Source organism: Ornithodoros turicata, chromosome 7 (assembly GCF_037126465.1).
Source record: "Ornithodoros turicata isolate Travis chromosome 7, ASM3712646v1, whole genome shotgun sequence".
NCBI classification, from domain to species: Eukaryota; Metazoa; Arthropoda; class Arachnida; order Ixodida; family Argasidae; genus Ornithodoros; species Ornithodoros turicata.
The window spans coordinates 46,090,907-46,105,012 of NC_088207.1; the positions used below are offsets into that span (position 1 = coordinate 46,090,907).

The 14,106-nt window shown below is 44.2% G+C and overlaps 1 protein-coding gene across 1 annotated transcript in view; it reads right to left on the reverse strand.

Annotated features, from left to right (window-relative positions):
• Positions 1-733: 733 nt before the first annotated feature.
• LOC135399951 (thyrostimulin beta-5 subunit-like) overlaps positions 734-14,106 on the reverse strand; it is a 30,372-nt gene continuing 16,999 nt past the window's right edge. The window contains exon 3 of the mRNA XM_064631688.1: positions 734-1,787. Within this exon, the coding sequence (XP_064487758.1) occupies positions 1,575-1,787 (213 nt within the window). The 3' untranslated portion in view covers positions 734-1,574. The remainder of the gene's footprint in view (positions 1,788-14,106) is intronic.

Genomic DNA, 14,106 nt, shown 5'->3' on the forward strand with positions numbered 1-14,106 from the left:
ATGCAGTGCACTATGCGCATACATGTTCGTCTTTACTGCCTTTTGTCATTGAATAATACAGCAGCTCTATAAGTAATGGTCTAGTTTGAAAGGTACCAGCTCACATAGCTCAAGCTTAGCAACCAATAATGCGTTCACTTTAGTAAGTACACTTTTAAAAATGAACTTCACCACATAGCACGCTCCTAGCCAACCATCATCCCGAATGACAAAATTCTCGCCCCTGATTTGTTGAAAACGGGAGGCGGAGCCTATTCTGTGCCGTGCATAATGGCAACAAAATAGGCAACGCCTCCCGTTTTCAGCAAATCTAGGGCGAGAACGTTATCATTCGGGATGCTGGTTGGCTAGGAGCGTGCTATGTGGTGAAGTTCATTTTTAAGAGTTTTCCTGGGTTTTCCTCAGACGCTTTCAGACATATGTCGGCACAGTTCCCTTAGAAGTCGGCCCAGGACGCACACTCCCCCAGGGCGTCAGTCGTGACGTTGCCCACCTACGTGAGGCCGACAACGGCAAGCCCTTTCACCACCCACCACCACCACCATCATTTTTAAGAGTGATAGTAAGCACTTTTTTCAGGAAACAACTTACTACTCATTCGTATTCTATTTTATAACTATTGAAGCACTTGCATACTTGATGGGAAAGTACAGAACAGACGTACTTTACACAAGAACGTACACAATTCAAAATGTAGTAGAAGTGAAGTACAAGCACTAAGAAATGTGCTGAAAGTTGTGCTTGTCTACTTCATACTTCAAGTATTTCCCATCACTGGCAGCAACACAACAGGTGATACATGTACCCATGCAATTTCATTGTTACTGTCTCGCTTGCGTGTTTTCTTCTTCTTTTTTGCCGCTGTGGAAAAAAATTGTTTCCACTTTTTAAGCTACACAGAACGAGAAAATAGAGTAACCAAATTTTGCCGCGTTGAAGTGCGTTTCGAAATGAACAACGAAGGTCCATGCATGGTCTTCACTCTTCGACACTCTGTGACTCTCTTTGTGTGCCTGTTTTTCGTGCATTGAGTTTTTCCCACTCGCGTCTTCGCATGTGTGCCTTACAAAATGTATAGATTTGTATATAGTTTTCTTTTTCTTCTTTTTCCCCCACCCTTCTTTCTCTTCATTTTTTTTTCATATATTGAGCCCTAAATAACGCGCCCTGGAGTAGCCAGTCCCTAGTAGCTTAATGGGACTAACATCTCCTTTTTTTTTTCTCATACAAATCAATCAATGAATCAGTTACACTTTTTTTAATCTTGCTCCTTACGTTTCATCCACGCCACATACAATAACACGACCTTCATTGTCCCAATGCAAAATCATTTACAAAACAAGCTGTTTTAAGCAGACGCAATTATTGTCTTCGCGTTATTTGAAAACGAAAGCATTTTCTCGGCATTGCAACACAATCTCTAACTCCGCTCTGCTCATTCCCCTATAACCTCTCCGTCTTATTAGGAGAAGCTCCCATAAAAGCTCCGCGTGTATATAACAACGTAGCATCAATCGACTTTTTTTTTCTTTTTCTTGGTGAATGGCTGTGTGTTAGCACTATGGGAAACTTCTCTATGGGTGTCTGAATCCTTCACAGCTGGTCCAGGTCGAATCGCACGTCTGACAGGAACAGCTGAGGGCCTCGTAGTATTCGTACACCCGTAGGTGATCGTCTTCCTCCACTTCGGGGTCGCAGTTATCGAGCTCCGTCCTCACCAGTCTCCGGGAATCGTACGTGCACACGGGGTGGAACGATTTCTTGTAAGGAAACCGCCAGTCTGCGATCTGGAACAAACAGGTAACAGATACAGTTGATATGGCTGTTGTTGGATTGGATTGGATTTGAGATAAAAAATAATGTAGAACAGCAACAAAAATAAATAGGTGATGATGGTGATGATGATGATGATGATGATGGTTGTTGAAACTGTGATGATTGCGGCTGTACTTCATCTGACTTGTACAGCTCCCGTCAAAGTTAATAATAACACTGAAAAAAAAAAGTGCTCTCGTTCCTGAGCGCGATTACAGCAACCCTGAGGGCTGTGAGGAAATCTTAATTGAACAAAATTATTCTGTTAGTTTAACAACGTGGTTTAACGCAAGGATTTTGTAAGCTTAACATTCCCCCCGTGCCTCCAGGGTGGCTGCTATCACGCTCGGATATGAGACAGAATTTTTTTCCGGTGTTACTGTTAACTTCGACGGGAGATGTACCTCCAGACGTTGGCTCACAGACCACCGGGAGTGTTGGTGAGCTTAATGATGATGCGACGACATTCTAAAGAATGAACGAGTAAAAAAAATGACTATCAAAAGATGTGGTTTAGCGATCCAGTTGCTTTAGCTGTACCATTGCACCGTATATTGTTTATGCAAAACAGACTGGCAAAAGGCGTACTCAGTTGTCGTCTGCAATGAATCGGCGCGTATTAAATGGAGAAATAACGCTCTCGACGCTGCGATCTTAACACATGTCATGGCCACATTTTTTTCGAGAAACAAAAAGTACTTCTGGTAACGAGAAGGAATGTCATGACATGTCTAAACACACCCTGTGGTGTCTCGTGAGCCATGTACCAGAGCAGAGCGAGAGTGCGCTCATACGTCAGCACACGTCATACGTCAGCATACGTCAGACGTCAGCATGATGATGATAGATACATCGGCGTCATTCATGTTGATAGAGCCTACGTCTCTATGTCGTCCTTTTCAAGTTCAGTGCGACTCAATTATGAATGAAACGTAAATATTGATGTTTCATGTTGTACGCCCACATTTATATACCTATCTATACGCTAAGGAAGGAGCAATGAAAGGGTTCTAGCTTTACTTATGGGGAAATAACTTTGATGTAGCAATGAAGATCTCATCTTGAGTTCGCCTGCAATGGATTTAATGGCGTCAGACATGTGCTCTTTTGCCATGTATAAGGGAGCAGTCGAAACGGTAGTGGGTTTTGTCCATTTTCCCTGCGTCGTATTTTAAGAGATGTCAACTTAGGCGAGGTTCATGGATAACTGAAGAGGAAGAATCCGTTGGGAAAAGCAGCACGAATACCCGGACTTCGTTAAAAGCATATGACAAAGTTACACGTGCCACGCAAAACGGATTACTTTGTGCGTTTTTGCGATCCATCTTAGTGTAGCGAAATTTTTCATACGGTGCTACGTTCTCAGTGAAAGACTAAAGTTACACCGCGTTTGTGTTTTTTAATTTGTACCATTATACTGTATGTCTTCGCCGCGATCGTGATACATTATTTAGGATTAGCTCGTCCTTCTCGCGCGAATGCTGTTTCATAATCTCACTTGCACGGACCATTACATATTAATGCATCATGAATGAGCCTTTGTGCTTTTTTTTTTTAGATATTATGAACGACTTTTGCAACCGTCCAGAGGTCTCGAGAAATAATTACCGGGTGTGCGCGGATAAACCCAAGGGGCATTTGCGAACATAACTCGTTTCCTGTTTGTCGGACGAGCTTTCGGTGGAGCACCACCACGCATTTTTGCCAGCCAAACAGAAAAATCGTGGCAATTAAACTGAGTGTAACAAGATAAATCTAGCAACGAAAACTTGCGCGCGCACCAAAATATAGGCTATAACGATGTCAACAAGCGATCTCAAGAGAGTTTTATATATAGGTACCGCTTGGGGAGCTATCGGTGCAGAAACGGAAACGATGTTCATAGTATAAATGTTCATCGGGAGTGTCCCCTAGCGGTACCTGCACACAACTCTCCTGAAATCGTCATGTTGACGGTGTATCCTATTCTAATGCACGGAAGCCCACGAAGTTTGTCGCTGCTCTGATTGTCTGATCGTTTCTCTCTCTCTTTTTTTTTTTTTTTTATTAGCAAGCCGGCATCAGCCTGGCTGACCTTTTCTCTTTGCTCTTCTTTCTCCTAATAAACATATCCCCCTCCCCTCACGGTTTTCGGCGCTAGATTTATTTTGTTCCACTGAGTTTAATTGCCACGATTTTTCTGTAGGGTTAGCTCGCGTGCGCCACCGGAAAGCTCGCCCGATAAACAGGCAACGAGCTATGTTTGCAAATGCGCATCTTAGGTTTATCCGCATACACCATGCATTTTTCAGATATCCCCCCCAAACGCTGGTTTTGTTTCCCAACAGTTTTGAACATGTTGTGCTAAGTTAGGTATCTCCAACACTCCAAAAGCCGCGGTCATGTAGTATGTGCTTCACCGCTGGCTGTAGAACAATGAAAAAAAATTGGAGATACGTCAGGACCTATACGAGTTCCAAACGTTCACACTCAAGTATTTTAACTGAAGTATTCGGCTGAAACGAGTGCGAATGTAGACTGGTATCAGCTCACGCGCGCGCATTCCTAATTTCTGAAAAGGTGGAGTAATTGCGTTTTCTTAGCGGTGTTAACAAAAGGCGAGCACAATGACCAGTCTGGGGACGACTTCAAATTTTAAATCAAGCTAATGAAATCACGTCGCAATACATAAAATACATAAAGTTGGATGTGCGAAAGACAAAACGCGACCCTTCTTAGCGTTGCCTCTCAAATTAAAGGCGTTCGTCGCCATGAAGTAATGCTTTTATGCTCTGTAATGGCGCGAGATTTAGCCAAATACGCAGAAAGGCTGGCGAAGTCCGATCATCAGCGCTTCAGAGCAGTCTGTCGGCTTTCTATGCAGCGATGTCGGCATGATTCACTATGAAGTCGGTCCAGGACACTCGACTCCCCTCTCGAGCTTTATGCCGCCGCATTGGAGGAGGGAAGGGTAATCGTGCATGTTCCACACAAAACGCAGCAACATATTACAGCCTCAACATATTCAAGCTTTCACTTCAGCTATAAGCTTACAGTGTCCACGCTCTATTCGTTTTTATCCTCGTCAGCACAAGTAACGCGACCATATTGACCGTGACCGGCAGGTTCCCAAATTTTGACGAGCTGAGGGTCCGCTGACGTTTCCATAAGGCCAGCGAGTGTCGGTGGCGGGGCTCGAACCCGCACCTCTTCCTTCTCCTCATTTTCTTCTTCGTGCGACAGTAAAGGAAAGAGAAACGGTGGTGACACGATGTCACACATTGGTTGCTGCACCTAAAGTCATTGGATTGGGGAAAGTAACGCCATTCTTTCCCTTCCCGCCGCGACCTTGGAACAAAAATGGCGCCCGCAGCATGGGTTGGCGTGCTACGGCCGCCATTAATGGTCCAAGGTCGCGGCGGCAAAGATCAGAGGATGGCGGTACTTTCCGCGATCCAGTAACTTTAGCTGTACCATTGTATTGTAATGTACCATTGCACCGTATCGCTAAAGCCAAACAGAAATCTCATCGAGTTGCTACAACGCCCTTTCTTTTATTTATTTATTTTTTGCGCTCATAGGGTACAAGCCATCAGATAATTTTATACACATTCTGGAACATTGTCGTCCTGAAAAGTATATCGTCATCGATGTTTCGAAACAAAGCTGCAATGCAAACTTTTCTACTTGTATGCCGATAGCTCCCGTGTATACTCCGGAGCTTTTCGAGTTGGCATAGAAGAGTAAAGCAAGGCATGCAAAAATACTCAGAGGAAGAAAAGCTTCGAGAGAGGTTTCACTCTTTTAGTAGATGCGCGTCTCTTCTCCCTCTCCTTTCCGTGACGCGCTGTTTACAATGAGTGCGTACCAACCAGACCCGAATATTTTAGCACCTCCACCCACATTCGACGTTTTGTTTCCCTATACAATGCAGTTCTTTTCGTGTTCAGTTCTGTGCGCCAACTGTTTCCGAGATTAGAGTTGCGTTCCTCGTGAATGCGCCCATGCAAAATTTCACCCAACAAAGCTTCGTATAGCGTTTGGTATAACCAAAAAGACAAACTTCTGGTGCATGTTCGGTTTCGGTTTTATCGTTACAAAAGCGCAGCAGGATCATCTTTTCGTATGTCACCGGCATCTGGGGCACGAAATGAATGTGGTTGATACATATTTTTTTTAGATTTTTTAAAATGGTAATCATGAAGCGTTTCGCTACAAGCGACCCAAGCCGCACAACACGTTGGCACAATGTTGGACCAATTAATGGCCCAATCTTGGACCAATATGGGGCCGACGTTGCCAATATTGGTCTAATAGTGTGCCAACATGTTGCGCTGCTTGGGGATGACTTCGATAAGTCACAGAGCAGAAACTGGATGCTAACCAACAGTGACGCAAAGGCACAGAAAACTGCTGGCTACGAAATTACACATTACAACGTCCTTCTGCGAAATGTCGGCGCCTCTTATCTTGAGGCACGTCAATACATCGTCCATACCGGTTCGCTAGATTTTCTACCATTCTGTGATCATAATAAGTTTTATGCCTGGCTATGTTGGAATTTAGTCATATGACCTGTGAATGCATTGCATGGCATATGAACGCACTTAGCCATAGCCATGACGTTGACATTTTCTCGCCTTATTCCTCTTTCACATCGTGCCTTCTTGACATTAATGCGCAATCACATTAACACTTTTGACTTCTTTCACATTCCTTCACTTTCCCGAGGTTTGCTTTATATTCTGGATGTTTTGTTTTGCTTTCTTTGTTTTTTGCTTTTTGTATGGCTTCTGCCATGTGTAAACTGCCACTGACCTTGTTTGTGCACAGTTGTTGACGGGCACGGTTCAAAATAAAGTATTATTTTTTTTCTTCCCTTTTAGTGCTATGTATTGTATATCTGTAAGTCTGTATCAATGTGAATATCTTCCTGTTACGTTCCTGTTCCTGAATATGTTATGTTTTGTCTAATCTCTATATGTATGTATATATATGTATATATATATATTTGTAAATACTGCATTGTCTATGTGCGCCAATACCAAGGCTTCGGCTGTTCTTGGGCACATTAATAAAGGTATTATTATTAGTAGTAGTAGTATTGCGACGTACAATTCTATTTTCCGCTTTGAAATGCTCCTTTGCTAAGTTAAGCTGCTGTTATGCTGCTTAATATATATAGCTCCTGAACTTAGAGAAACAGCCGTCTAAAGAAGCATTAGAAATCGAAGCAGTAGACAAACACGTTACGTTATATTTTTAGCCTCTCCAGGTGAAAACGAGCTTGTCGTGGACGAACGAGGCCGCTGTCTCCATTACCTGGTATATTGACAATTGTACCCCAAGCATAGACTTTGCCTCTTTTTTAGACGGCAGAGTAGGTTACCTGTCTTCGACAGTTTGATGTTTGCACATGTAGCATACAGGCGTGTCAGCAACAAAACTTGTTCCACAATCGCGGTATACAAATAGAGTGCTTTAACGTGTATAGGGGCTGTCACTATATGGGGGCTTTGCACGTTGTAGCGTGAAGATGCTTTTGAACACGTGCTATTGCAGAAAGTTGCGTTTTGTATATACAGGGTGTGTGTTTTTTTATTGGTTACAGAATTTTTATACAAAAAACTAGCAGAGCAAAATGGATGCCGTTTTTGCAGTTGAGTTATATGGCCAGGCGAACATTCTCTCCAAGAAAGTGTGCAACTACAAGATCACAAATTACCTAAAATTCGTTAATTAATTCTTTAATTAGGGGATTTCGCGCAAAAGCGATATAGCCAGAACGAGAGATATTCCTCGTTGAAGAGGCATTTCATGTTTAAAAAAAAACCTTAAACGCGCACGTGTGCTGAAATATCCATCGCCGAATTTCGCTATGTAAATGAACCGAAACAAGAAGTATGCACTTTTCGAGCGCAGAAATGACGCGACCTTCGCCTTATCTGGGTCGGAGAGCGGTCTATCTGGCCAACAAATAGACTTCTCCTTGTTTGTAAACAAATGACGTCATAGTGTTCGACAGCGCCACCAATTTGGTAGAGGTGAACTATACGCTCGAAGCTAGGAGCGAACAAGGTCGCGCCCCAAAGCCACGGTCTTGAGGGGATTACTATGGCCCCTGAAAGGGACGCGACCCAAGTGTCCATTCGTGGAACTCGGTCCACCCCTTCCGATTTGTTTCGGTTTCAGTCTGCCTACCGACGTCATGATGATGTTTCTCGGGTAGAGGTCTATTGGCGCGTACAGCTATCAGCTCCATCGCTCCAAAGCACGTGGTCCTCTCACGTGGATTGTCTGTCGCTCTTTCTGCACTTGGAAAGTGTCTTTGTTTCGGCTCATTTGCAGCACTTCTCCATCATTTATTGTTGTGTTGTTGTCATTTGCATAGCGAAATTCAGCGATGGATATTTCAACACACGAGCGCGTTTAAGGTTTTTTTTAAATATGGAATCACTTTCAACGTGGAATATCTCCCGTTCTGCTATCTCGCTCTTGCGCGAAATCCCCTAATTAAGGAGTTAATTAATGAATTTTAGGTCATTGGTGATCTTGTAGTTACGTACTTTCTTCGAGAGAGTGTTCGCCTATATAACTCAACTGCAAAAACGGCATCGATTTTGCTCTGCTAGTTTTATTTATAAAAATTCTTTAACGAATAGAAAAAAAAAAACTATATATTTGTATTCCCGGAAGGCTACCGATGGGGATCATCTATTACCTTTCCACAAACTGTTTCCAGTATAGATAGTGAGGGAAAGGGAGTATTGCGACGTATGACGCCGACGTATGATGACATATGACGACGACGTAGTATTGCGACGCGTGACGGCGACTCCGCCTGTATCTTGTCCAGTGCGTATATACTCTCGCTATTTGACGTCACGAGTTTATCCTGATAGAATAGGGACAGTTCCAGAAGAAACCCCTTACTTTATTTGATTTTATTTGAGTTAGTTCGTTGCTAGTGATTCCTAGTCTTGTATGAATACAATAGCTCCTACGCAGTACGCAACGGCTTCATCCTTCTTGAAACTTGCAAACTTTACGCGCGGGACGATCTCTCGATCATTCGTTTTCGGCTTCGCTTTGCGAAATAGCGACATCACTTTTTTCATACTGAGACGATGAACGACGGTGTTTTCGACAGCCAGAGGGCATTTCAACACTTGTTTTTCTTTTTTTTCTTTTTTCTATGGGACTGCTGTCGTTGTTGCTGTTTCCCATACATAGCGATATTTTCACTCGGTGGTACGCTTCGTTGTATTCACCTGTGTGGAAGCGTCGTGACGCTTCGTATGAAGTGAAAATATGTAAAGTTCTGTTCGGATGCTGTCCACGATTTGCTTCAACATTTATTTATACATATATACATGTATATAGTGAACTTTGAGATAAACTGAAGACAGAAGACGAAAGTAGGGGAAGTAACAAAAAAGGGTTTATTAAAACTTAAAAGCTATAAAAGCTAGGGGCGATGTCTACGTTACAGCGAAGCTCCACCTTCTTCAGGACGAAATAGCTGACATAGCTAACATAGCTATATATATATATATACAGGGTGTTCAAAATTAAGCTTTCATGATTAAAAAAAAAACCACCTGATAACTCCGTTGTTCCGGAAGGTCATTCTCACACTTCGTTATCAGAGTGAAAGGGAAAGAGTTATCAGGTTCACTTGAAGCTGCACGCCCATGTCCCACCTGACCACCATACGCAACAGCTGCGTCACAAAGGGGCGGGGTCAGCCGCCTTGCGCTCTCGTTCTGCGTCCGTAATTAGACGGTTTCGGTGGAAAATTTGAAGGCGAATATCTTGGACTACGGGTGAGCTAGGAAAATTCTACAAAGTGGAATTGTCTTGGAACGCGACTGCCTCCAAATTTCCAGTATAAACTTGCCCGCTAACTGCAATAATTAAAAAGTTAATTAACGGATTTTAGTTAATTACGAGTTTAAGGGCGGCAACCATCATTTCACCTTGTGTCCGCCTGGCCGCAAAACCCGCCTGCACAAGCGGCTTCCTTCTACCACTCGTGTTTTTTTTTTTTATCGTGAAAGCTTAATTTTGAACACCCTGTATGTATATATATACGTATATACATATACATATGTGGCGATATATGGCGATATATATATATATAACGTTCTAGTGCTGAGGGTGGCTTGGTGGCTAACCAGGTTGCTATGTAAAAATCTATTTACACTGCTAATTACAAGATGAGATTTGCGAAGATAAGGTTGGAGCGTTGATAGTTGAGCGCGAAGTGTCCGATGCGGCGCCGCTCTCCCTTCCTCCCGTTAAGGGAGAGTTTCCCTTGCCTCCGTTTCTTGGAACGGATCCCTCGCTGTTTGCTGCAGGTGGCCCTTGAGGGGACGGCTGTGTTATATATATATATAGAATAGAATTCAAGTAGAAACGAAGAGGGCGGAGTGGGTGTTCCCCGCGAGTCGGATCCTGTAAAACGCCTCTATTCCGGGCTAACATGGACTAACCCGTTCGCTTCTCAGAAGCGTTTTCTTAAACTCCATGTTAGCGCCGCGAAGCAACTGTGGCTATGAGCGGCGTACAGGCGTGGACAGATGGAGAGAGGACAGCAGGAAGGAGTGGGAGACGGGGGTATGCGTCCTGGGCCGACTTTAGGGGGAACTGTTCCGACAGTCGTCTGGAAAGTGCTTCGGAAAACCAAGGGAAAACCTTAGACAGCCCAGCCGAGGGTATAGGATTCGAACCCACCACCTCCCAGTCTTCAGCACGACCTTGGCTATCACCAACGATCGGACGCAACGGTGTACGCAGCTCTGACGCCGATCTGTCAAGCGAAAGACCCCCAGGAAATAAAATACCTGACAAGCGAGCTTTCCGATGTGCCCAGTAATCACACCGCCCGCGGTTTTTATTTTGGGGCTCTTATCTTCGTAGTGCATCAACACTACAGCCACTACTTCCAGAACTTGCGAAGTGTGTTGCCGAGAAATTATCAGTCATGATTTTACGTGGCATAGAAACGTGGGTCGTACTGCGTTGGTGTGCCTTCCGTATTCGTTTATCGATTGTGGAGCTACGACAATTCCATCCCAAGTCCTCAGGGCGTACAGCGGTCAAAAGAGAGTGACCTTTTCTTACACCGCAGTCTCTGTCCAACCTGAAATTACAATCAGTCGAGGGTAACACGATTCGAGCAGTTCAACGAAAGGCGAAGGCCTCGGAACCGAAAAGAATGGTTCGTTAGATACAAGAAAGGCTCTGGTATCAAATTTGATAATAACTTTTTAGTTGGAAGTCACGACGAGAGGTTGCACGATGTGTACTCAACATCATGAAACGGTGAGTGAATGTGGACCAGTCCCTCTCCAGCGGATTTTTCTAGCTGCTTTTTTATGTCTGGCTAACTTTCGAATAGATGTCTTGTGACTCTAAAGATTTGCGTGCAGCGCAGCGAGCAATCGGAATAGATATTGAGTCCGCATAGAATTCTAAAAACGTCTTGCGCATTGACAAAGACGCAGGAAAATGTTTTGGGCACGGAAGCTTTGCATCGAAATGGCTTAGGCAGAGCTAACGAAGGGTTCGGACGGCTGAGACAATACAGTTTGTTTTTGTTCGAACCAGCTTATGCGTGGAGAATCTCGGGGACGGATTGGACGAATATAGCGGGACAAAAGAAATGAAAGTAGGAAGTGCTCAGGTATGCAGTAATGATCATGCTTTGTATTGCGATCGAAAACGTAACGCTAATATGTTATCAGTATTATAATAGTAATTACGTAATAATATGACCCTTATGTAAGATTATATTACGCGCGTAAGGCCTTGATATTCAGCTCTAACACAGAGATTGTAAAGAAAAGAGAATAAATGTATTCAATTTGCGCAAAAAATAGAGAGTTTTATTCGTGAGGGTGCTCCAATCACGTTTCATTTTTACATTTTCACATATCCTCAGAGTATTACACGTTCTATGCAATTTACATATAATGCAGATAGAAAGAATGCGAGAATGCGTGCTTTTATACGAAGTGCAAATACTTATAACAATGTATCGCTATATAACCACTCAAATGCACATCGGATCAGGTTCTACTGCTGACAGCAGTTGATGCTGATGTTGACGAAAAAAATAATAGGGAGCGATTGAATTCGTCACACGACAAATTCGGCTACTCCCATAAACAGACCCGCTCCACACACACACACACACACACACAATGGGAATAAAATAGAAAAGAGAAACCTGCTGCTTTCGCGATAACTATCGGCCAACGGCCCAATCACCAATCTTAATAACCATATACCCCCTCCCCCCCCCCCCCTAAAAAAAAAAAAAAAACAGAATCACCGGTTAACGGAGAGCACAACGAATCGCGCGGTTGTAATAGACTGACTCCAACGCACAGCTCTGAATAAATGTCACAAGCGCTGACAAGGCAGCATCCCTGTTGTCAGGTGGCCAAGGACCCAGCACTTTTAGGAGGTCAAAGTTGCGGCTGTCCAGCCGGTCGAGAGCAGATTTCATGGTGGCCCCTTGATGTGTGTATCTAGAACAGTGCACGAGAACGTGCTCAGTGTCCTCCACGGTTGCACAAAGAGTACATTTCGCTGAATCAGCCTTCCCAATTTTACGGAGGAATTGGCGCCCGTATATGGCACGTTCAGACGGAACCTGTGCAAGAGCGTCTGGATAGACCGAGGTAACGTGGACGGGAACTCTAAATTTCAGATCCGGGTCAACTGGATGGAGCAACGAGGAGTTCCCGTCGCCTTGTAGCCATTGCTGTCTATAGTCATAGTCTGTGTAAGTAACAGACGCGCTACTACGGTAACACGTAACAGTAACAGTAACTGACAGCGGTAACAGATGGGAACACGATGCATGACGCATTGCACTGCAATCATCGAACCCTGAACACGAAGTAAACCTGAACCGAAGACCGATATTTACCCAATATTAGCTGTTAGTTTGCGTCAACCACGAACAAAACCGAAGAAGAATCTCCGCGCTGCTGCATCGGACGAAACGTTGGAACGAAAACACAGCAGCGACAACAACAAATACATGAACTGACGATGAATGAAACTGAAAACAGTGAACCATTAGCCGCTTTGCGAAAGCTGTTTACACAGGATATTGTCTTTAGAATCACACGCAAATGCGTGACTTCTCCTCCTCCTCCTGAAAGACTTCTGTTTCAAAAGGAACAAACTTTCGAGCATCATATATAGGGCGCTTCCTTCAATCTTTTTTCGGCAAACAAGATGAAGTATTTCGATCTTTGTTTGCGTTGTTCCTTCTCAAATGGGGCATGGGAGCACAAATACGCAGTGGCATATGCATGTGCCCCGGTGGCCCCGGTGGTAGTGAGTATCCTGACGACGCTCAAGGTTCTTGGGCAACGGGGACACCTGCTGACCCTATACAGTGGGTCCCCGGCCACATTGGCATTCAGGGCAACGAGGAGGCAGATTTGGCGGCCGCTGCGGCCCACAGTATCTGCAGAGCCGTGCCCATTATCCTCTCCAACGGAGACAGACGCTTTTACTTCTCTGCGTTTGTGTCACCCTTGGCCCGCCAACAATGGCGCCGTGACATCACTCAATGATCACTCCTCCATGCAGTGGACCCTTCATTAGTGATAGTGATAGTGATAGTGGCACCTAATCCCTTTTGATACAGGGCAGACTTCCAGGATGGGGTCACAGGTGTAAAAATAAAAAGAAGAGAAAATAGTTCTCGATGAGTTCAATTCGTTGGTTTGTTACTTAGGTCACTTCTGTGGTTGTCTCGTGGGTTTCCTGAGTCTGTGTTTGATTTTCTCCCAGTGCACTAGGCGGCTCTGTATCTGCTTGAAGGGCTCGTTTGATGGTGGGTCTTCCACTTCGCTTTCAGTTTCTGTTTCAGCTTGTTTGAACAAGCACTGCATGTTCTCATCCATTTTTTTTATCTTGGGAGCATACTCTTGGATTTTCTCGCACTCGGTTAAAATGTGTCGTATGGTTTCCGCCGCTTTTCCGCATAACTGGCACGTAGGATCAACGTTTTCAAATAATTCACTCCTTCTCTCGTTCGTTAGAAGGCATCCGGTGCGTGCTTGAAAGAGAAGTGCGCTTGCCCTGTCTCCTTTGTATTCCTTGCAGGTCTCTGGCTTCTGCTTGTGTTTGCTGTAACACTTGAGGCTCTGTTTTTTAGTTACTTTCTTCCGCCAGTCGTCCATTTCGATCGCATTTATCTCTTCAGTGGTGATTCTTGTCCACTGTGCCTCGTTGCGTGCTGTCTGTCGCCTCGTATTTCTACTAAATTTTCTGTCATATTGG